The sequence below is a fragment of the Podarcis cretensis genome, assembly GCF_951804945.1.
Source record: "Podarcis cretensis genome assembly, chromosome: 6".
Classification (NCBI taxonomy): domain Eukaryota; kingdom Metazoa; phylum Chordata; class Lepidosauria; order Squamata; family Lacertidae; genus Podarcis; species Podarcis cretensis.
In genome coordinates, this window is record NC_137175.1 from 45,880,455 (window position 1) to 45,901,906 (window position 21,452).

A 21,452-nucleotide genomic window follows, 5' to 3' on the forward strand; every position below is an offset into this window, starting at 1 on the left:
CCTTCTCAAATAAACAAGGAAATGGTTTAGCACACAAATCATTTTGAATAATATTGTCATCTGCGATGTTAAAATTTAAGTCTCTTAAAAGTTTTGGTTTCAGGCACATCAAAATCTCACTTTGCACGCCTTTTCCTTTGCAAGTGCTGTCACCAATTACTTCAGGTCAAGTGCTGATACTTGGGCATGTTCAATGGATATAGTTGCCAAGCCGTATGTCTCTTTTGCAACACTGCTGAGCGTATGTAAGTTCTTGTAAGTTTGACTTGTGAAAAACTGTTTTCAAAATCTAAAAGTCATATATTATCAGAAAGGTATAGGTTAGAATAAAAACTAATCTGTGCCCCTCAAAGGTCAGTACGGTGCATTTCTGAGGTTAGTGCCCTAGGCAGCTGCCTAGTTGGCCTAATTATAGCACTAACCCTGCCTATGAGCAGTTTTCTTGTTTAAGACTCTGGTCAGTTCCAGTACACACAGGGAGACTCCATGTAACTGTGAAGGAAAACAGTATGTGTGTGTGCAATTGCCTCCATTCTGGGAATCCTTGCTTAGGACAGGGTGAAGATATTGGGGAAAGAGTTTTCTGGGAAATGTTTTGTCCCATCTCAAATCTCTGCAATGCCTGGGGCTTTACCCATGTCTCTCCTTTTTCTTTTGATCCCAAGATTCAGTCCACCACCAACTACTGTAACTTCCTCTCTACGCCCTTAGCAAATGCCCTGGTGCAATCCTCTCATGTGTAGTTTTCCACTGTCTCACCTTGACCTCTATTCAGAACTGTGTCATCAAACTCATTCACTTCTGTTGCCACTCTGACAATGCAACACCCCCCCTTTAAATCCCTATGCTGCTTTCTGTCTGTTCCCAGATCCAGCACAAATCCCCTGCCCTTTCTTTTAGAGTCCTCCAAGGCCCAATCTCCATTTTATCTCTCTGCTCTTATTTTGATGTGTCCCTGTCTATGACCTTTGCATCTCCACCCTGTTGTCTGACAGTTTCCTGCTCCCTCAAAATACTCCACTGTTTCTCTTAATCTTCTTTTTTGCTTTCAGCTAACTGCCTCCTAGAAGACTTCAGAGATGCCATGTCACCCCTCTTCCTTCAAACCCCTCCTCAAAACTCTCTTTTCTATTAATACTTTTCCTTCATCTATACCCCACTGCAATTCAGCCAAAGTACATGCAGCTGAAATAGATGAATATCCTCTCTGTTTACCCCTGCCTTCATTTCCTTCCTCGTCCTCTGTTGTAGGCTCCTTGGTGCAGGAACCATTGTCTTATACTTTGTAAAGTATACATACATTGATGGCATGGAAAATAATATAATATAATATAATATAATATAATATAATATAATATAATATAATATAATATAATATAATATAATATAGCAAATGGTGCAGTAGAGGACATTTGTGTTGATACTAGCACAGATCAGCTGTACCAATTCCAGATTTCCCCCAGTAAGAGGTGTATAAAGTGCAATGAAAACACCTGAAGGGGCTTCAGTTTTTCTCGGAAAAATTACACTCATAAATAGTAGTGTCATGCAAAGTTACAGCAAACTGCAAGCCTCAGCCCTGGAATTGCTCCCAGTTCTTCCAGAGGGGTAGATGGCAAGGGAGTACATGAGTCCACCATCACTGAGGGATCTCACAATTATGCCATTTGTTTCAGCTGTCAAAGGACATTATATCCAGAGCTAGTTGAAGGAAGGAAGCCGAGCATTCATTATCCGTACCGGGCCTGTGCATATCTCACGGCCTCTTCATCCTGACGAGCTTTAACCTCCTGGTGCAGAGCATCTTGGAGTCGTTGCTGCATCTCCTCCAGTTCTGTGATACGCTTGCGCTGACGTTCTGCCTCTGCCTCCTTCAGTACCATCTCAGCCTGCATGTTAGCACGAGCCTGCAGGTATAATAATACCATGCGGTTAGTATGTAGAGTTCACAGCCCAACAGCAGGGGGCAGAATCAGCTACCTAAATGCAGCCTACAACTCAGCCATTGGTGCAGACTGTGGTTTGGCTTTTGTCATTTCCAGTACAGATTTGTGGATGTACAAAGACAGGCATGCAATAATTAGCAGCGGAGAAAGAAGCAAAAGTGAGTGACTCAGTGGGGTGTGGGCCTCAGATTGGAATTCTTTTTTTGTGGGGGTGGGGTGGGGTGGGGGGAGATAACACTTATTGGAATGTTAAGAGGTACATGACCTCCCCATAGGAGAATTCTGCCTGTTTGCCTTTGTGGTTATTAAATGATGCCATGATGAATATAACAATGCCGAGCTGGACGTTTTGCACTATGGAATATGGCTGTCACTCTGAAGCTGGATAGTGACTGCACAGAATTCCACTTGAAGCAAGAAAAATATTTTTCGGACACAGTTCTTTGTTGCACAGAGCCTGAGTAATACTTGATGCATGTTGCCTCATTTTACAGCTTGCTTGCTTGCATTAGATGTGCCACAATTATGCAACAAATAATAAGTAATCTGCATGCCATGAAAAAAAGGTGACATTACAGTTTCTAGTATACAGCAGGCCCCTATTTATAATAAGCTATTCGATTACTATCAGCAGTTAACAACTATATAAGCTTGTTATTGGCATCCGTCTGTCTTGACAGACAATGGAGTGTGCCTCTGGTGACCTCCCCAGGGCACACAAGTCTAGGCATCGTGTATGGAGGTCCTGGGCTGCCCACACAAGACCCCCCTCTCAGCCTTGCTGATGTGGGCCACAGTAAAGCAGAGCAATACATTTGGCACCAGCTTGGCTTCAGGAGTTTTGCATATTATTACAAGAACCCTAAACCTGGCAGAGTAGCACATGGGCAGCCAATGCAGATATTTTTGCAGAGATGTCACATTCTGTTGGTCTTACACCTATATCACTAGTGTATAGCCACTGTATTCTGGAACTACCCGGAATATCTGGATAGCACCACACAGCAAAACCATAGTGTAGTGCTTAGGTGTGTGAGCTGCTAATCTTAAGTGAAGAGAAAGCAGGCCTTCCATTACTTCATGCTTCTCAAAAGGATGTGCTCCCTCCTCATCCAGCCTCCTTGCCCAGCCAGTCTAGGCTGAAGGTCCCAAGGAGACCTATTGCACAAGCTAGAGCACTGAACAAGCCCCTAAAAATTCCACGGCATTCCTAATCCCTCCTGGGTATTGTTGGCAAGCTGACTGACCCACCAAAGATGCCAAGGAGGGATTTGTATCTTTGTTGGCTGACCTGGTCTACCAGGCAGGTTGTGGATGTGGGAGTCCCCTCGCCCTTCTCCTTGAACCCACCTTCTCAGCTTCCTGCAACTGTATCTCCAGCGTCCTCTGCATTTCCTCATGCTGCTGCTGGCGCCGCTCCTCCTCCTCGTGGAGCAAGAGCTCAGCTTGGCGCTGGGCCTCCTTCAGCAGCTCCAGCTCCTGCAGCTTGCGCTCCTTCTCCTCCTGCAGCTGCTTCAGGCGCTGCATCTCCTCCTCCTTGGCGGCCTTCTTCCGCTCCCGCTGCTCCCGCTGCTCCCGCCGCTTCTGCTTCAAGTCCTTGTGCAGAGACTTCTTGCCCTCGGCCTGGAGGCGGATTGCCATCTGGATGGCTGCCGAGGGAGGAAGGGCCGGAGATGTCAGAAGGGGACATAGGGGCTGCCTTAGCTAAAGAGCCGCTTGACTCACAACCACTTCTCTATTCCTTAGGGTCAGGGAAACTCAGGTCCAGGGTCCAAATGTGGATCTTGATGTCTTTATATCTAGTGCTCAGGGATCTTCCTAGGCCACACCCTCTACTGGCCCTGCTTCATGACTTCTTGGTTTTGCCTGGCTGGAATGTGACCTTGAATTCTGATAATGTCTCTTGCTCCCATGGATGGAGGAGAGGTGAGTGCATGTAGAAACAAAGCCTAGTACACAAAGGTAAGATTTACATTAATTGCTCCTCCCACTTTTGCCTCTAGCTCCACCCACCACTGGCATGTAGCCCTTGGAAGGTTACCTCAAAGGGATGTGGCCCACCAATGCCTTAGACCATCTCCTGTGAGGCTCTTCTCTAAAGCCTCACCCTTTTCAAAAGTGAGGCAGGTAAAGAAAGAGAGGGGATTTAGCACCCCTGTCATGGGGACATCCTCTCCAAGGAGGCTCACCTGGAAGCAACGTAGCATAAACATAAGCCTCCTTAGCTGCCCAGGCTTTTTACCTCATTGAACTGTTCCATTATCTGCTTGTCTGATTAATCATTTTCATTGTTTTCATGAATTGCACTTCTAATTTTTTTAAAACTTCCCTGCAATTGATTTCGATGATGGGCAACATAAAAATACGTTAGAGAAATGAAATAAGGAAGAGTTGCAACATTCAGCACCCATGACCCCCAGAGTTTTGGGATATCTGCTTTCTTGTCTGATGCTATTCAACAGGAAGCAAAACCAAACTTCCTTTTCATACTGCAAATTCATAAAAGTTTTGTGGTATGCAAACGAAGAACTCACACACACACACACATACACACACACACACACACACACACACAAGTGTCAGACTGGCAAGACCTTGTGGTTCCATATTGTCTTGTCTCCTATTTCTAACACTCAATATTATTTAGCTACTACTAGGAGCCCAAGATTCTCGCAGAAGACAATATTAAAATAATCTGCACTGAAATCCCAAATAGTTACGCAAGACTGGCTTTCAATCCAGAATCATGTGTTTTTATGTTTTCAAAAAATGTTGGCCATCTGAGTTACTTTAGCTTGGGCAGTTCAAGTCATACGGGGAGAAAGTCAATCCATGAATGAAGGCTACCTAAAGGGCCAGAGGCTCTTGCTACTTTCAGATTCATATCTTAATTTCAGCAAATCTCCAAAGGTGTAGGAGAAAAGAGCCACAGTACTCACCAAGCGTCCACTCCTGCCTTTGCCTGGTATCCGAGGCGCTCATTTCATACGTCCGAGAAGGTGTTTTCACACAGAACATACACCGTTTCCCATCCTTGTCGGGCAAGATCTTTGAATAAAGGAGGAAAAGTTGACATCTCCCTTCAGCCACAAGCCCACCTAGAACACTGCCAAGGCTTGAAATGCCTCAAGCCAAGGATGGCCACCCCTGCCTTTCCCAACCACAAAACCAACATCCCCATCAAGGCTCTGCAACCCAGCCTGGGAGACGCTGCAACCCTGCTGACTTCCAGTCCTTGCTGAAAGTGGAGCTAACAGTCAGCACTGAATTTACACCCAGTGCTGATTGCAAGCCCTACTTTCAGCAACTATCTTTACAGCCTTGGCTTGACTTCAATCCATGGCTGCAAATCTTCTCCCCATACAGTATGAGCTGGGGCTGCAAAGGAAGAGTCACCTGACTTCAGGCAACTGATAGGTATGGAGGCCTTCCCCACCTGTCAAAAGTGGGCCATGGAGGGCGGGCAAGGTCTGGACTGGATCCAGTCCGTCCGTCCCCTGTCCTCACTATTAACAGGCACAGCATGGCTTGTCTCCTCAATTCCTCTCAGTGGTGCAATAGGTAATTTTAGACTCTGGGTGGTATCCAACAAAATAGCTCCATCAGCACAAGGATTTTTATTCATGCAACAGAATGTCCTCTCCCCAAACACCTCCCCAAATCTGCTATGGACGGTTGGGGGGACCAAGAACATATTTAGGGGGTGCAGAGAGGAGAGGAAGTTCAATTGTGCAGCCATAAGTCCTTGATTTCACTGGATACTGCCCAATGGTCTTAATGGACTTATGTGGGGGAGGCACATTTTTAGACATTAATGTGCACTAAAATTCATGTCAAAGTGTGATAAACAAGTCCTGCTGCATTTGGAGGCTCTCGTATTCATTTTGTCAAGTTAGGACCTGGACTTTGTGCCATGATGGCACTACTGATTCTACTTTGTTTTCCCCATACTTGGCTGTCAGCAATATACCATAGTCATTTCCTTCTTCTTTCTCCTTTTGGGGGAAGGTCTTAAACAGTTGGGGGAAGGCCTTCTCAGTATGGACAGTGCTCATCCAAGTGCTTCCACCAGACCAAGGACTTCTGGCTGTTCAGTGGAACCTTCCACTTTCTCTCCTCTTTCCTCACACCCATTAAATACGTCCTGGGGAATCCCCCAAGCCTCTGGAGCAGATATGGGGAGGGCGCAGGAGGCACACGGGGAGAAGAGGACGTTCTGCTGCGTAAGTGGAGATCACAGAATCATAGAGTTGGAAAGGACCCCGAGGGCGATTTAGTCCAGCCACCTGCAATGCAGGAATCTCATACTAGACCATACAAGACAGGTGGTCAGCCAACCTCTGCCTAACAACCTCCAAGGAAAGAGAGTCCACCACCTCTTGTGGGAGTTTGTTCCACTGTTGAACAGCTCGTGTTGTCAGAAAGTTATTTCTGCTGTTTCGTTGGAATCTCCTTTCTTACAACTTGAAGCCATTGGTTTGAGTCGTACCCTCCAGAGCAGGAGAAAACAAGCTTACTCCATCCTCCATGTGATAGCCCTTCAGATATTTGAAGATGGCTATCATAATACCTCTCAATCTTTGCTTCTCCAGGCTAAACATACCCAATTCCCTCAACTATTCCTCTTAAGGCCTGGTTTCCTGACCCTTGATCATCTTGGATAACACCCTTTGTTTTGAGATCTTCTGCTGAGGCTCTTCTCAAAGTGCCTTCCATATCAGAAACACAGAATAAAACAGTAATGGAGAGGGCTTTACTTTTTCCTGCTGGTGATGCCAGGTTACAGAACCCTCTTCTTAAAGAGGTATGCCTGCCACCTACATTACAATTTGTTTGGCACCAGGCAAAAACATTTATTCCCCCCAGGCATTTTTAATATATGTAATCGCTTAAACCTGCTGTATGTTTCAAGCTGCTGCCTCATGTTACGGTTAATAGTTATGGTTTACTGCTTGTTTTAGTGTTTTATAATATGCATTATCAATTATTTTGGACTTGTCATTGACCATCTTGGACTCTTATTGGCTGAAGAGGGAGAGGAGAAGCCACACACTGTCACCAGCTGCCTCATGAGAGGACTGCATCTGCCTATCATGTTCCTTTGTTTCAGAGTATGTCCAATTACCTCCACACAAGAGTTTCTGTCCAAAGAAATGCTCCCCTTTTTCTCCTTCCGTTCCTCACTCACATAGTAAGAGAGATCACTGGGCTTTAGGGTGAACCATCGTTCAGACCAGTTCCTTCTCAGATGTCCTTTCTTCCATAGATAGCCCTGCTCCCAACCAAAGGGACAGAGAAACAGAGAGTGAGTAAACAAAGATCTCTGTACCAAAGATCTTTGCAAGACTCCACCTATATTACAGCCATAGCACAGATTTGTGTCACAAAGGAGCCAAAGAAACTGGCAAATTTAGAACATGGATTGTGTCAACTGATCTCCAGCTTATCTTACACAGGTATATGTAAGTGTATACATGCATATTGTATATTCTGAAAGGTATACCTTATCACTAGCTTTATATGAGGTTGCATCTATGTGGCAACCTCCCACATGGCCAATTTACTTCTGATGTGGAATAAACAAGTGCCACCAACTAGCAGGAAGGCTTTCTACTTGAGCCTTTCCTTTGAATGAGCTAGATATGAACCTTAATGAACCTTGAGCTTGATCTGCCATCTGAACTATTACAAACAGGACCATGTGGCTTGTGGGTGTCAGGAATGCTGACTTGTTTTCTTCCTCTTTGCGCAGTGGACTTAGCACAGTGTCCTATTTCCTCATTGGCTGCTGGCATATCCTCAATGCTGTACACTCAGCAAGCTTCCAGAATTTCCCACTATCAGGCATGCTGATTTGGCACTTTTGACAGCTCACAGGCCACAAGGGTATTGTGATTCCTGACAGGCTGATTGACTGATCAGGACTGATCAGGATTAGCAAAGTGTGGGAAATCTTCCAAAGGACTGGCATGCAAAATCCCATGCTAGCTGGTAGATACAGCAACTACATCTTGGTGTGCAGAACCCAGAAGAAAAATGGAACATGCATACAAGCCTAAAAGTTGCCTACCCGATTATCCTTAGCATATGCAGTTACCATTCTATAGGAAAAGACAAATAAACATCAGTGTAGGTTCTCTGGTCTCTTCCCAGATGGTTGCTTTCCCCACCCCCCTTACCTTGTTCTACTGCTCCTCTCACTTCAAATACCACAAATTAGATCATTTCCCACCCCTTTAATGCTCTAATGCAGTAGATGCAGTCCTCAGAGAGAAAGAAAGCTGGGTCCCCATGGTACAGGATTATTTCCTGTTCATAGGTAGTTCCACAAACCCAAGCAAAGGATTTCCTAATCAAGGACAGCTCTTTACCTGTTTGAGCACATCTCCAATGATCTCCTGGTAGACTTCCTCAATAGCCATGCTAATAGCCTCACGCTCAATTCCTCGTAGGAACCGGCCCGAGTTTACCAAGTCAAGAAACTGCCAGACTGTCAAACCACTCTGCTGTTGAGCCTCTTGAGAAAAGAAGTCCTCTAACTCCCCAGAGTTGAGCTCAATGCTCATGGCTGTGCAGATCTTCTTCAGGAGGTATTCCACCTGGAACAAGCAGGGGAAGTCAGCAGAGAAGGAACTAACCATGTTCTCTACTTCTAGGTAGCAGATGTAGTTTGAATTCCTCCTTGGGATCACATACAATTCCTTCTTGTGCTGTGGAATTTCACTCCATAGACTCTTTTTGCTTCAAGTCAGTTTTTGCTTCAAGAATTCTAACTGTGGTTCCACATGGCAACAATATATAGTGACATCTTCTCCATTAAAATTCTCCAATAACTGTACCCAGGGGAAAGATTCAAAATCCACTTATTTAGAAGTATCATTCAGTTCAATTGAACTTATTCCCAGAAGGTATATTTAGGACTGCAGATTTCAATCAGCAAATGATCTCCTTTCCATTGGGGGCGGACTCACAGCCACCTCTTTCAAGTTGACTGGGAGTACCCCCTCTCACAAAAAGACATTTATTACTTAATGGACTCCACAAATCAATCCTCTTCTGCTTGATGTTATCAATCAGAGAAAGCAAGAACCGAGTCAACATGTGGTATCCTCAACGTCCACCCCCACCCTCCCGAGCACCATGTCTGTGTCACAAGGCCACAATAACTGAAAATCCTCCCTCTAAAAAGAATCAGAGTTCTGGATTCATTCAACTGAATGCAGCATTTGTGGTACCCAAGTTATACCAAATGCAAAAAACTTTATGCTTGAAGTGTTTTGCAAACATATTATATGGCGCTTACAAGGGCACTTGTACATCCACCTGCAGGCAAAGCTGGGGTAAACTCTGAACGACTCAGAAAAGCTCTGCTAAACAACGTCCCAATTGCAGAATGGCAGAGAAGTATTGCTTCTTTGCTGCCACTGCTGCCACCAAAACAGGCACAATAATGTGTTTATTCCCACTGAGTTTTCCATTACCTGCATTCCAACAGGGAAATGGACAGAAACAAAAGTAAAATTAGTTGGTTTTGCCTGTCATTGGCTTTGTCTACTTTGGCCTTCCTGCATTCCACTCTACTAGTCCCCATAGTTATTAGCCACAGCTGCCACTACCTGTGGTATGAAAAGGTATCCAAATACACCTGAAGGCTGAAATCTCATAGTCACTTCCCTAGGTGTGAAGTCCCACAGAACTCAATGGGATATACTTCTGTATAGATGCACGGAAGTTTGCAGCATCTCCTAGGATTGTTTATTTTGACTATTTACTCAGAAGCCAGATGCCAATGCTAGATTTAAAAATCAAAAATCCTCATCCATTGTGGATTCTTACACAAAACCACCAAATTCTTTAAAAACAAATGCACGCTAGCGGATGCTCAACTCCACTGTTGGTGGAGTTAGAAAGACAGCATGCTTTTTCAAGACCTGAACAGGAAATGCCTTGGTAGGAAACAGGAAGCGTAGCTGATGACTGCATGTGCACACAGGGCCTTTTCTGCTGAACTATAAGGGGGATGGAGAAAGAGTGTCAGACACAGGGGAGAGAAAAGCTTGATGGCTGTCATCGCACCTGACATCAGCTGATGAGCTAGATGCAGTGGAAACTCCTGGAAACTATATGAGATTATTTCTGGCTAGGTCTTTATTGGCTTTGGGACCAATGTGAGTCAGGGTTTAGTTTCTGGTCTTTAGATTTACAAACCACCTGACTGAGATTTTGCCTTTGTACTAAGGAGCAAAGGAAATCTCCTTCCCTCCAACAACATGTCTTGTGGAATTTAGAGATTATTGCTGTTATTACTGGCTCTGCTAGACTGAACAGCATTTCTTTATTGCAATTAACCCTTTGGGTGGAGCCAACATGTTCCAGATTTGTATCTTAACGTGTTTTAAGAATGGGTGTGTCCAGAGCTGCAGTTTTTCAGTCTACAACAGAAAGCAGCATGAGGAGCAGCCTGCATCCTCTCATTGCACACATGAACTGGGTTTACACTCTCACTCTAAAGGACGGATGACATTAATTAGACATGCATGTTTTTGCCTGACTGGCCTAAATGAAAGTCACACGCCGTCCCATTTCCTGGCCGTTGCTTCTCTCCGCCTCCAAGCTGGCTTGTTTGGTTTGGGGTTGTTGTTTTTTAATGTTGAGTCTGTGGCACTACCCTTTTGCATGCATTCATGTAGATGCCTTGTCCATATGTTGGCTAGTCTCCTCCCAGCAGAAGCTAAACACAGCCACAGTGTTAACCCAGAATCCAACCACCTCACAGAATCTTATTCCCCCACCCTCAAAAAATCTTCCCACCCTACCCTGCCTGAGGCCAGCTCCAGGCTACCCATTTGTGTGTGTGGAAAAATAAAGAAAATGTATCAGGTGTGATTGCATGTATGAGTGCAACTGTGCAAATTCAGCATTTATGAAACCCAAAGCACCTGCAGTTTTAGGAGAAGCATGGATGTAAGGGAAGCAGATGGAAATTGCTATGGGGACACTGAGAAACAGAAGTGAAATACAGCACTTTGGGAAGGTCCATAGATCAGTGGTAGAGTGCATCATTTCCAGGCAGAAGGTCCCAAGTTCAGTCCCTGCTATATCCAGGACTAGGGCTGGTAAGTACCAGCTGGAGCCCCATGGAGCTGTCATGGAGGGCTGGTTGGATCCTGAGAACCAGGAGGAGGAGATCAGGGAGCTGCAGTTAGATGACTCTGGGGAGGGTCCCAGTGGGACGGGAGAAATTCCAGGGAATCCCTGTCAGATGTCCAACATCAGGGAGGGGCCAGGTGGCTTAACAGAGGAGAATTCAACCCCAATGAGATATGATATTGCTATTCAGGTGCTTCCTCCTGTCAGTGCAGAGCCTTCTGCTTTTAAGGAGGCAGCAGAGTATAAATCTGATGTTGAGCACACACTGACAGTGCTTCCAAGAACAAGGAGATGCCAGTGCTAACACAAGTAGACCTCCCACGCCTAACTTGGAGGAGTGCATGTTCGTTTGCCTAGCCCTGAGACTTTGGCTGCTTGCACTAACTGCTGTGCCTGCCCCATCCTTTTATAAGAAAGATGCAGGGGGCATGTTGCTTGTGAGTCAACATCTTAGCTTGTGCCTGGCCATGCCTATGTATCTCTGTGACTCCTTGTAACCTTGCACTGTTTTGACTTTTGCAGTAAAGCCTTTGGCAGAAACAAGAGTCTGCAGTTCCAGTTCTTCATCTAGCAGTGAGGGTCAGGACACTCACAACCAAAATCTGGGGGAATCATTGGCAGTCAGTGGACAATACTGATGCTCCAATGATTTGACTCTGTATAAGGCAGCTTCCTATGTTCCAGATACAAGAACGCTTGTTTTTGGGTGAATCAAAAAACAATACCACTCGAAAGCATGAAGGGGGTAGAACTCTCTATAGAGGAATCTGCATGAGTATAACAGATCATATATTGTGCAGGAAATTTGTAAGCACGAGCAAAACAGGGGCTATAAAGCAGAAACTCTCACAGACTGCATAGGGACATGCAACATGTTAACATGTAGAAAAGGGCGTCTTCTTGTTCACCATATTCATCCCTTGGCCACACAGGGTGGAATCTTGAGCAGCGATCAGATGATGCAAGAAGCAGCATAGTTTGGATCTGCAGGCCTGTATACAGAAATCTATGATAGCTAGACTCAGACATGTATATAATTGCACTTCAGACAATGATTATAATCACATGGCTAAGCCCTAACGATGCAAAATATACATAGTGTGACTCATCCCTTATCAAAAGCACTGCAAAACAAAAAATAGTATTACTTAAAAGCAATCATACCTCGTCAGGAACCATAACAAGAGGGTACTTGTCTTCGGATAAGAAGTTAAAGAGACACCAAAGTTTGAAAGCATCTTCATGGGATACAACGCTATTCCCATTCCGGTTTGGCTTGTAATTCTTCTTTGCTGTCAAGGTCCAGCAAAGCTCATCAAAACTCTCCTTGACAAAAGCACCTTCTTCTACCTGCAAACAAAACGTAAGTGATAGCTCTAGTGTTCTGGAGCAAACAGTGTGATGCAGCAGCAAGCAAACCAACAAACCTAATGCTATTCTAGGCTGCATCAACAGAATTACAGTGGCCTCATCAAGTGACTGGTTGAGTGGGGTGATGAGTACCAGAGCACACGGAAATGCCATTTACCTTCCCACCACAGTGGTACCTATTTATCTACTTGCACTGGTATGCTTTGAAACTGCTAGGTTGGCAGAAGCTGGGACAGAGCAACAGGAGGTCACTCTAAACAACAACACCACACTGGCTCTCAGGTGTCCAGTCAGGTGATGCATGCTGGCAATGATTAGGGTCAAAGCCAGCAATGGGTAGGGCCAGAGACACCCTCTTATTTCTCTCTCTTTATGTTACAGCCTTTTCTCTCTCGCACCCCCCCCCCCTTCACCTCTTCCTTTCGATCCAACAGACTGTCAGTGGAAAGACAGGTCGCTCTTTCCAGAGGTCTGAACTGATCATTTAGAAAGGGCTTCTCCCCCTCACCCTTCCATTGCTACATCTGTTTTGGCTCACTCCCCATTTTTTCCTCCGACACCTTCCTTTTCTCCCTCTGGGCTCCCCCCACCCACTCAAATTCATTTGTGTGGTATATATGGCTTTCAGACCAGAGGTTACTCTCCTATGGTTTAATCTTTGGCAGTGGAGTACATATACATATTTAGCATCTGATGGTAGCCAGTTATTATCTCAAAGCACCTGGTTTCAGCTCTTTCTAAGGGACATACCATTTAGACTTGGCTTAGGAACCCTCCAGGTGCCCTTTCTCTTAGGCATTCATGTTTGTAATGCTTGTGATGATATTGAGGCAGTCCTGCTTTAATCACAGTTTTCACCTACATAGGTTTTGGGGTGTCACACTGCTTCATTTCCAATCAATGCATCTCATGTAACATCCTGCTAAAACCCCATAACTTTTTATACCATGAATGTTCAGGTTTATTTCTGTTCCTGTTTTGCTATAGCACCCCAGGACAGCAATAATGTGGTAGTACTGGGGAAGCATCGCAAAAATAGCTAATAAAACAGAATAAATTCACCACTCCCATTAACTATTATTGTGTCAAGAACTTGTTGCAAAACACAGCTGCCATAAAACACTAGTCAGGGAGGGACCCAGCAATTTTCCTCTCATAAAGAGATGAGAAAAGCTGCTTCTTCTGCAATGTCCTTATCTGCACAACTGTTGGTGATAAAAGAGTCCAATATCCTTTTGCATCTGGTTACTTTAACTGACTAGCAACGGATGAACTCATTTTTGCTTAGCTGGGGTATTGGCATTTACAAACTTTCTTGCTGAGTATTCAGAAAATAGTTCATCTGTTTTCTGAGCACTCTCTCCTAACCTATAACACTGCACTGGCAGATGTGTCCAAATGCACCTTAATAATAATATTCTTCCTTTGGTAGTGTGGCTCCCAGCACCAGCCACAGTGGAGAACTACTTGGAAAATCCAGCCACCACCTCTTTCCCCCTCCCCACCCCAAAAAACCCACCCCAGGAATAAAAGAGGCTTTTAGAGCCAGATGGGGAGAATAAACCACACATTTACAAGAAACCATCCAAGTAAATTGACTCATATAATACAGATGAATTAGTCTTTTAACTTTTGTCATTGTTCTCTTTTTTTTTCTTTGAAAAACACTTCTGCATTTCTGTTAATTTTCAATCACAACATACTATTTCACCTACTCATAAGAATTTTAGATACTAGTCATAGCTCAGATGAACACATGCAACAATTCCCCAGAGTTCAAGGGAACCATGACATTGACTAAGATAGCGTGAGGACACAAAAAGAGCCTGCTGGATCAGGACAGTGACCCTCTCAGCGAGCATTCTGTTCTCACAGTAGCCAACCAGTGGCTTGTGAATCATCAATATTATTGTCTCCCATATGGCAGAGGAGAAAGGTGGTTGGGAGAGATTGAGGCTGAGAGAGACTGGCTTGCCCAAGGCCACTTAGCGAGTTCATGGCAGAGATGACATTTGAACTGGGGAAATACCAATTCATAGCCCAGTCTGTTAGCCACCAGCACTCCATTTGCTTCCCCTGAGCAATTGCATCAAGCTTCAAAAAGTACTATGCAGTAAGGGAAGTGATACACAATTGTTCCCTGACTCTTTAAACAGGAGTGTAGGAGTGTGTGTGTGTGTGTGTGTGTGTGTGTGTGTTAGTTATCTGGCCATCTTCCATAGCTAGTCTCTAAACTACTGTTTCACAGTTTTCATCCAGGAAAAGGTTACCATGCCATGATAACACTAGGCAGATGTGCTAGTTCTGCCACTAGCTAGTGGGGACCAAAAGGATAATGAAACAGCTATGATCATCCTTGTGATTTGTAGCTGGGGTTGCCTGCATATAAATTGGCATTCAGATCATTTGGAGTGGGCAGCGAGTGGCAGCCAGCCAGGAATTCAGCACATGCCCCATGACTCAAGCTTGTGCTTTATCCAAGGCACGAAAGAGTCCAAAGCTCCCTGCATAATGCACAGCTGACACGTAAACCATGTTCTGCAAATAAAAGAGTCTAAATTCTCTCTGGATTTAAACCTTAAGTTTTAAAGCCTGAAGCCTAGCATTGCCAACTAGGCCTTTCTGGTATCTTACAGTCCAGCAAAGTGTGCCTGTTATTTGGGAGAGTCTTAAGGCTACATCCATGTAAAAGCTGTCGAGATTTCCAAATTGGAACACTTGTGCATTATCAGAAAATTCCTTGGCAAAACTAGCTACCTTTTTGCCTCAGGTCACAAACATGCCACTAAGCAAAAGTCTAACTATGCAGAAAGCACCACCTGTTAGGTCTGGGGGGCAAATCAGGACTGAAACCTCCAGACCATGTAGATTACAGAAAACAGGATGCACAGGGTAAAGTGCATCCAGTTTTCAAAATCAGCACTCTGTTGATGTGTCCTAATCATGACAGTGCATCAAAATCCAGAAGATGCAGAGAAAAGCATCCACGTACAAGATGATACAGGTCAGGAATATGTTCTGGGTGTCTTCTGTATACTTGGTTGTAAGGGAATTCAGAAGTGCCCAGATTACAGGGGTCCAACTTGATAAATTGTACCATTTATCTTTGTTGAAAAAGAAAAACAAAGCCTAAGTTATTCACCTTGAAAATCCAGAATTCTCTAATAACAATAATTATTATTTTATTGTTTATACCCTGCCCATCTACTCATAATTAATGAAGCTAGTTTGAGTGTGTTTAGCAAATTCATATACATTAACCTGACCTACAAGCCTTGGAATTTTAATTTCACAGAATTTTGGGAGTGCATTGGCAAAGACTAGCTTGTGTGATAGTTTGAAATGAGAAACTTGTTCATTCTGAAACAAAACCTGATTGTGTGTCAAGATCTGAGATTTCCTGCTATGCCAAGAGAAACATAGGGCACACATAGGGGTGTTTTCAATGCTAGTCCTACTCACAGTAGACCCTCTAAAGATAATGGACTTAAGTTCATTAGTTTCAATGGGTCTACTCTGAGTAGGACCAGCATTGACTAAAATCCATAGCTATGAAGCCAATGCAAACCACCTGGATCTTCTGTAGGCATATTTGTGACCTTTTACACTAGGGTAAAGGGGCTTTCCTGAGGGCAAATCCGCCCCCCAACCCGTGCTTGACTCAAAACAGCATGTCTTCACAACTGATAGAGAGCAACATGACAATCAGATCATTTATTTCAAAACAGCACATTCTCTATATGCATGAGTTTGTTTCCTTAATCATTTCACACTTGAGCTGTTTCGTTTGCTCCCTGTACGGCTGCTGGGTGGTGAGTCACTGGAGAAGGTAGCACGTTTCCTGCTAATTGGAGGAGATATCCAAATTAACAGAAAGAGTATTCTCAGACTGCATTCCCACCTTGAGGCAAGATTATTCTCTTGGGCTGGTGGTTGCAGTGCAAGTCAGGCCTACTCAATAATGTGGAGTGGGGGGGGGGGGGGAGAGAGTGGACCCCTAATGGCATTCACAAACTCCACCCCAGGACTACACCAAAGCATGCCCCTCAAAGCCTTCTAAGAACAATAAACAACAGTGGAATCCTGAACTGGCTTCCTCAAATCTACTCAATGGGGTGTATTCCCTCCTAGGTGTGCTTTGCACTGCAACTTAAGTATGTCATCCCAAAAGGCAAGGGCGCTGGGCCCCTGTAATTTGAGCACTGAATTCCCTTACAGCAGGAATGTTGAACATGGGCCCCTGCAGATGTTGCTGGACCACAACTCTCATCTCCCCTGATGAGAGGTGGAATCTAGCAGCAACCAGAAGGCTACAACCTTACCTTACAAGGAAGAGTTTTGTGCTCAAGAGTTGTATATAACGAAAGGGTTCACATGCTTGCCGCTCCTCCTCCTCTTCTTCCTACCTGCCCCCCTCTCCCACAACCAGTCATCATGGTGTAGCACAATTGAGGAAGGATGCTAATGTCCTTCATCAGAAAATCAGGCATTAGGGGGACCAAAAAAACCGACAGGGGGCCTTTGGAGTGCTGAGTGCTGCCACCACTTTGCTGTGATGGCAAATACTGTTTAAAGCAGGAATGGAGAACTGGTGGCCTTCTAGCTTTTGTTAAACTCCAACCCCCATTACATGCAGCCAACAGGGCTGTTGGTCAGGGATGACGGGAGTTGTAGTCCAACGAGGCCTGGAAGGCCACAGGTTCCCCCCACCCCTGGGTTGCAGTTTAACAGCCAGTGTGGTGTAGTGGTTAAGAGCGGTAGACTCATAATCTGGGGAACCGGGTTCGCGTCTCCGCTCCTCCACATGCAGCTGCTGGGTGACCTTGGGCTAGTTACACTTCTCTGAAGTCTCTCAGCCTCACTCACCTCACAGCGTGTTTGTTGTGGGGGAGGAAGGGAAAGGAGAATGTTAGCCGCTTTGAGACTCCTTCAGGTAGTGATAAAGCAGGATATCAAATCCAAACAGTGAAACTTTTGAACAGTTTTTGCCACCATAGCAAAATGGCTTATGGTGTGTCTAGGCTTCAAGTTGCTCTATGGCTGGCAGCAGGCCCTTGCTTGTTCTGCCACCCTCAGACTCCACCTCCTTATCCAAAAAGCTCAGCTAGCTCAGCTTGCCACATGGCAGGAACAACCCTATGAAGCTGCCATGGATCTCTCTCTCTCTGTGTGTATGTGTCTAAGCCTGGAGAAGACAGCTCATAACATTCCCCCGTCAAGGAACAAAGATGCCTTTGAAATACAGAGAACCAGAGAGAAATATCAGGCTTTAGGAATCCAGTTTCTTGTTTTAAAATCTTCTCTTCCTAACAAGCATCCAAACAGATCTTTAAGATGGAGAGTGGGGTTTTTGCCAGCAGACTTTTAAAATTCATTTGAATCTCATTGACACAGATTTGCACATTGCCCAAGGCTTGATGGTGGGTTGTGGGGAGAGGAAGAGAAGCAGCAAACCTGCTCCTTTTGCTGTCCCGTTTTCTCAACCTTAAGTAGGATTCCATTCACACTGAAATGCTCTGAACCCACCAAAGCCAAGTATTCCATGCAAAGGGCTTTATTACTGCTTCACAGTCCCTCTATATAAAGTGGTCATGAATATGAAAATCAGGATTAACAGCTTCCTTCCTTGAAATCCTGGGAGGTACTCAAGACACTATGATTAACTGAAATCCTCCAAGTAGCACAAATCTGACCACACTTGGAAGGGCTGACATCCCATTTCTGCTTCCTCCCTCCTTTGTGCCTCACACGTCATACACAGCTTTCACGTAAGATGTGGGCTGCCTCTTCCTTTTTGCCCCTCTACCCATTCTTCTCCCCACTCAGGGGAGTGCTTCTAGAAAGTTGATCCACTTAAACAATTGTTCAGTGTCTTATTTACATTTTATAAAAAAAAGCCAAACTCAGTCAGTGGGGGATTTTAAATTGAAAAACTGCTCTGGGGATTGGGTGGGAAGTGGACAAGGCACAGCTGCAGCTGAATATAGACCATCTGCTTAGCAGAAAGAAGGTTTCCAAGTTCAATTGCCAGCATCTCCAAATAGGGTTAGGAAAGACTCCTGCCTGAGACTTTGGAGAGCTGCTGCCAGTCCGTGTAGACAGTATAGAGCTAGATGGACTAATGGCCCCACTCGGTATAAAACAGCTTCCTATGTTCTTCCCATAGCTGTCAACTTTTCCCTTTTCCTATTCGGAAAAAGGGAATTCCCCTTTTAAAAAAGGAAATGTTGACAGCTATGGTTCTTTCTGTTACATCTCAAATCACCAGCCAATCATCGGTGTGCACAGTTGCTCTTGCTGGAAACTAGGAAAACTGTTCCTTTCCCGCCCTGCATTTGATACTGCCTAGACACTTGTAGGGCCCTAAGTTCCCCATCCCTGATCTAAGAGGAAGGAGCTTCAAACAGATACAAGGGGAAATGGGCTTACCTTGTCCAGGATGTATTTGTTGAGATATGGCATATACCCTTGACTTGATACTGGCCCATCGTCATCGTCCTTGAAGTGTTCCTCCAGTGCCACAGGATCATGAGGGATGCACAGCACGGTGTACAGGTTGTGAGAGAGCACCTGAGAGAGTAGAGGAAAGACAGGCCTTCAGGACAAGACAAAACCAAATTAGACACAAGGAGGGCAGACATATTTTTTTATTCTCACATCTGCCTTATTGACATAACAAGTAGGGAATGGAGTGGGGAAGGGTTCAGCCTCCCTCACCCACACACCTCTACTGATGCCACATGTCTTTTTGGCTTAAACATGAGCAAATGCAGACACATGAATGATAACCTTGGCTGCCAAAACTATGGTCCCATGATACTTGAAAAAATAAAACAGTCTGGCTTAGAGCAATGTCTTCCCATTTGATATGTGGCACTTCAAGGATTAAACTATTTAGCTGCTAAGCAATTGGATGAAAAGTGGGGGGTGAGCAGCACCATAGCCAAGATGTTCTGCGGATTCAATCCCCAGCATCTTCAGGTAGGACTGGAGAAAGACTCTTGTCTGAAAACCTAGAAACTCGGTGTAAGGCAATTTCCTATGTTTCTATAAAAGAATATCCAACACTTTAAAGTTTAAAGGCATCCCAGAATACACTTCTGACTCACACCCTGAAATTACCCTCAAATAGAAAGAAGGAAACTATTCTGCAAATAAATGGTGGGTTTAGGGATTTATTAACCCAATCAAGCTTTCACCCAAATAATAAATGCATTGCTTGGAAGAAAATCCCACATGCTGTCAATAAAACTTACTATCAAGGAAGTGTGCCTAGGACTATGATCTTTTCCATATGATTATTAGATTCAAAAGGGGGTGCAGCTGTGTGCCTTAAATTTTTGTGGAAAAGAGATTACTAGGAAGGGCAGCTTCTTCTACCTTTGCTGTATTGGATTGCCAACTCCCCACCCCACCCCCTGCCCCATAGGTCTCATGTGCCTTTAATAGTCACATGACAGGCAGAGATTCAACAGCTCACAATTGTACCATCCGTCGCTAGTAGCTTCGTGTTGGAAAAAGCTTCAGCTGTTAAGTTTCAGCTCTCATCCAGCTGTTTGTGCATAGGAGCTCTGCAAGGGGCAAAGGGGTGGGGAAGTTGGCAACCCTACAGCAGCACTATAATGAAAGAGAAACTGCCTGCTGAGAAAATCCCTTCAGTGCAAATATTAAGAGGAGAAGGGGACCTTGTCCTGCATTGAATGTCTCATCCCTGATTTTCCATCCCCATAACCAAAAAAATAGAAGGCAACTGCTCCCTCCCTCAAAACCAAGCTGTGATTAGCTGGCATCATCTGAAACTCACCCTATTCATCTTTCACATTCAACCCAGAATAATGGTGTTTGGTATTGAGTGCTCAGCTATTGGAGGGTAAATAATCTCCAAACAATGTAAAATTCTCTCCTTTGTCTGAGTATGTACCACTTCTGGAATTGATATACGTGCTGTTGTAGAACAGATGTCCTGGCTGCACTCCAGGTGGGCAAACTGCTTGCCATAGGTGACTTGGGCATGGGGGTGGGGAGACTGGGGAAAGTTTACATAAAAGGCACATTGGGTAATTCCAAAAGACCAGGCTGCCAAGGTGAATAAAGCTTAGTTAGCCGGAAGAGGCTCACTATTACCAGAAAAATGGCTGCTATCTGCTGCAGTGTCTGCCTGAGAGCCTAGCCAGATATATGTGAAAAGATCTCCCAACAGTCATTTTCTTTACTTAAAAAGCAACAGCAGAAAGATCCCAAATTGGATCAAGGCCATCGTGTTGGCAGAGGGGAATAGTAGCAACAGTGATGTCTATGTTCTGCTTTTCTTTGAGTTTATTTATAAAGCAGATAACATACAAATTAAAAATAATAAAACATCAGATATAAACAAAGTAAAAGCATAAACAATATAAACAGAAGGAACTGGGAGCGTGTGACTTCAGGAAGACAGGAAACGGCTTTATACTGAGCCTGACTAAGTGGTCCATCTCAGTATGTCTACAGACCAGTTGCAGGTCTCCAGGTTTTCAGGGACAGGGAGTCTCTCCCAGCCCTAGGTGGAGATGCTGAGGATGTAATTTGAGGTATGGCCTTTCCCCTGCATTGTATCACTCAAAGGCTGAAATCTTAACCTCACTTACTTGGGAGTAAGCCCCACTGAATTCAATGGGACCAACTTCTGAGTAGACATGGTTAGGCTTCAAGAAACCCACTGAAATTTCTCCTTTAATTTCAGTCTTCTCTGAGTATGATATAGTTAGATATTTCCATAGGCAGCAACCAGCAACCCCTGGAAAGTTAACTGGCTGAATAGTTTTACTACTTTCAGATTATGTTAGCTATGTTTTATATTGCATTTGTAGATACTCTGGTTTTGCCACAACAGGTTAAGTTAGCCACTTCTCTGAGAGGCTACTTTAGCCACTTCTGGAACTGAGAGGGTACTCCCCTTCCTGACAACCAAATTTTAGCTTTCTAGGTCCATGCATAACCCCAAACATC

The 21,452-nt window shown here is 44.5% G+C and overlaps 1 protein-coding gene across 3 annotated transcripts in view; it reads right to left on the reverse strand.

Annotated features, from left to right (window-relative positions):
• DEF6 (DEF6 guanine nucleotide exchange factor) overlaps positions 1-21,452 on the reverse strand; it is a 51,018-nt gene that overhangs the window by 3,772 nt on the left and 25,794 nt on the right. For all 3 annotated transcript variants that reach the window (XM_079980881.1, XM_079980883.1, XM_079980882.1), the window contains 7 exons: positions 18,897-19,037; positions 12,261-12,446; positions 8,318-8,545; positions 7,072-7,218; positions 4,886-4,994; positions 3,297-3,595; positions 1,741-1,907 (listed from right to left, as the gene is read on the reverse strand). In XM_079980881.1, the coding sequence (XP_079837007.1) occupies positions 1,741-1,907; positions 3,297-3,595; positions 4,886-4,994; positions 7,072-7,218; positions 8,318-8,545; positions 12,261-12,446; positions 18,897-19,037 (1,277 nt within the window). The remainder of the gene's footprint in view (positions 1-1,740; positions 1,908-3,296; positions 3,596-4,885; positions 4,995-7,071; positions 7,219-8,317; positions 8,546-12,260; positions 12,447-18,896; positions 19,038-21,452) is intronic.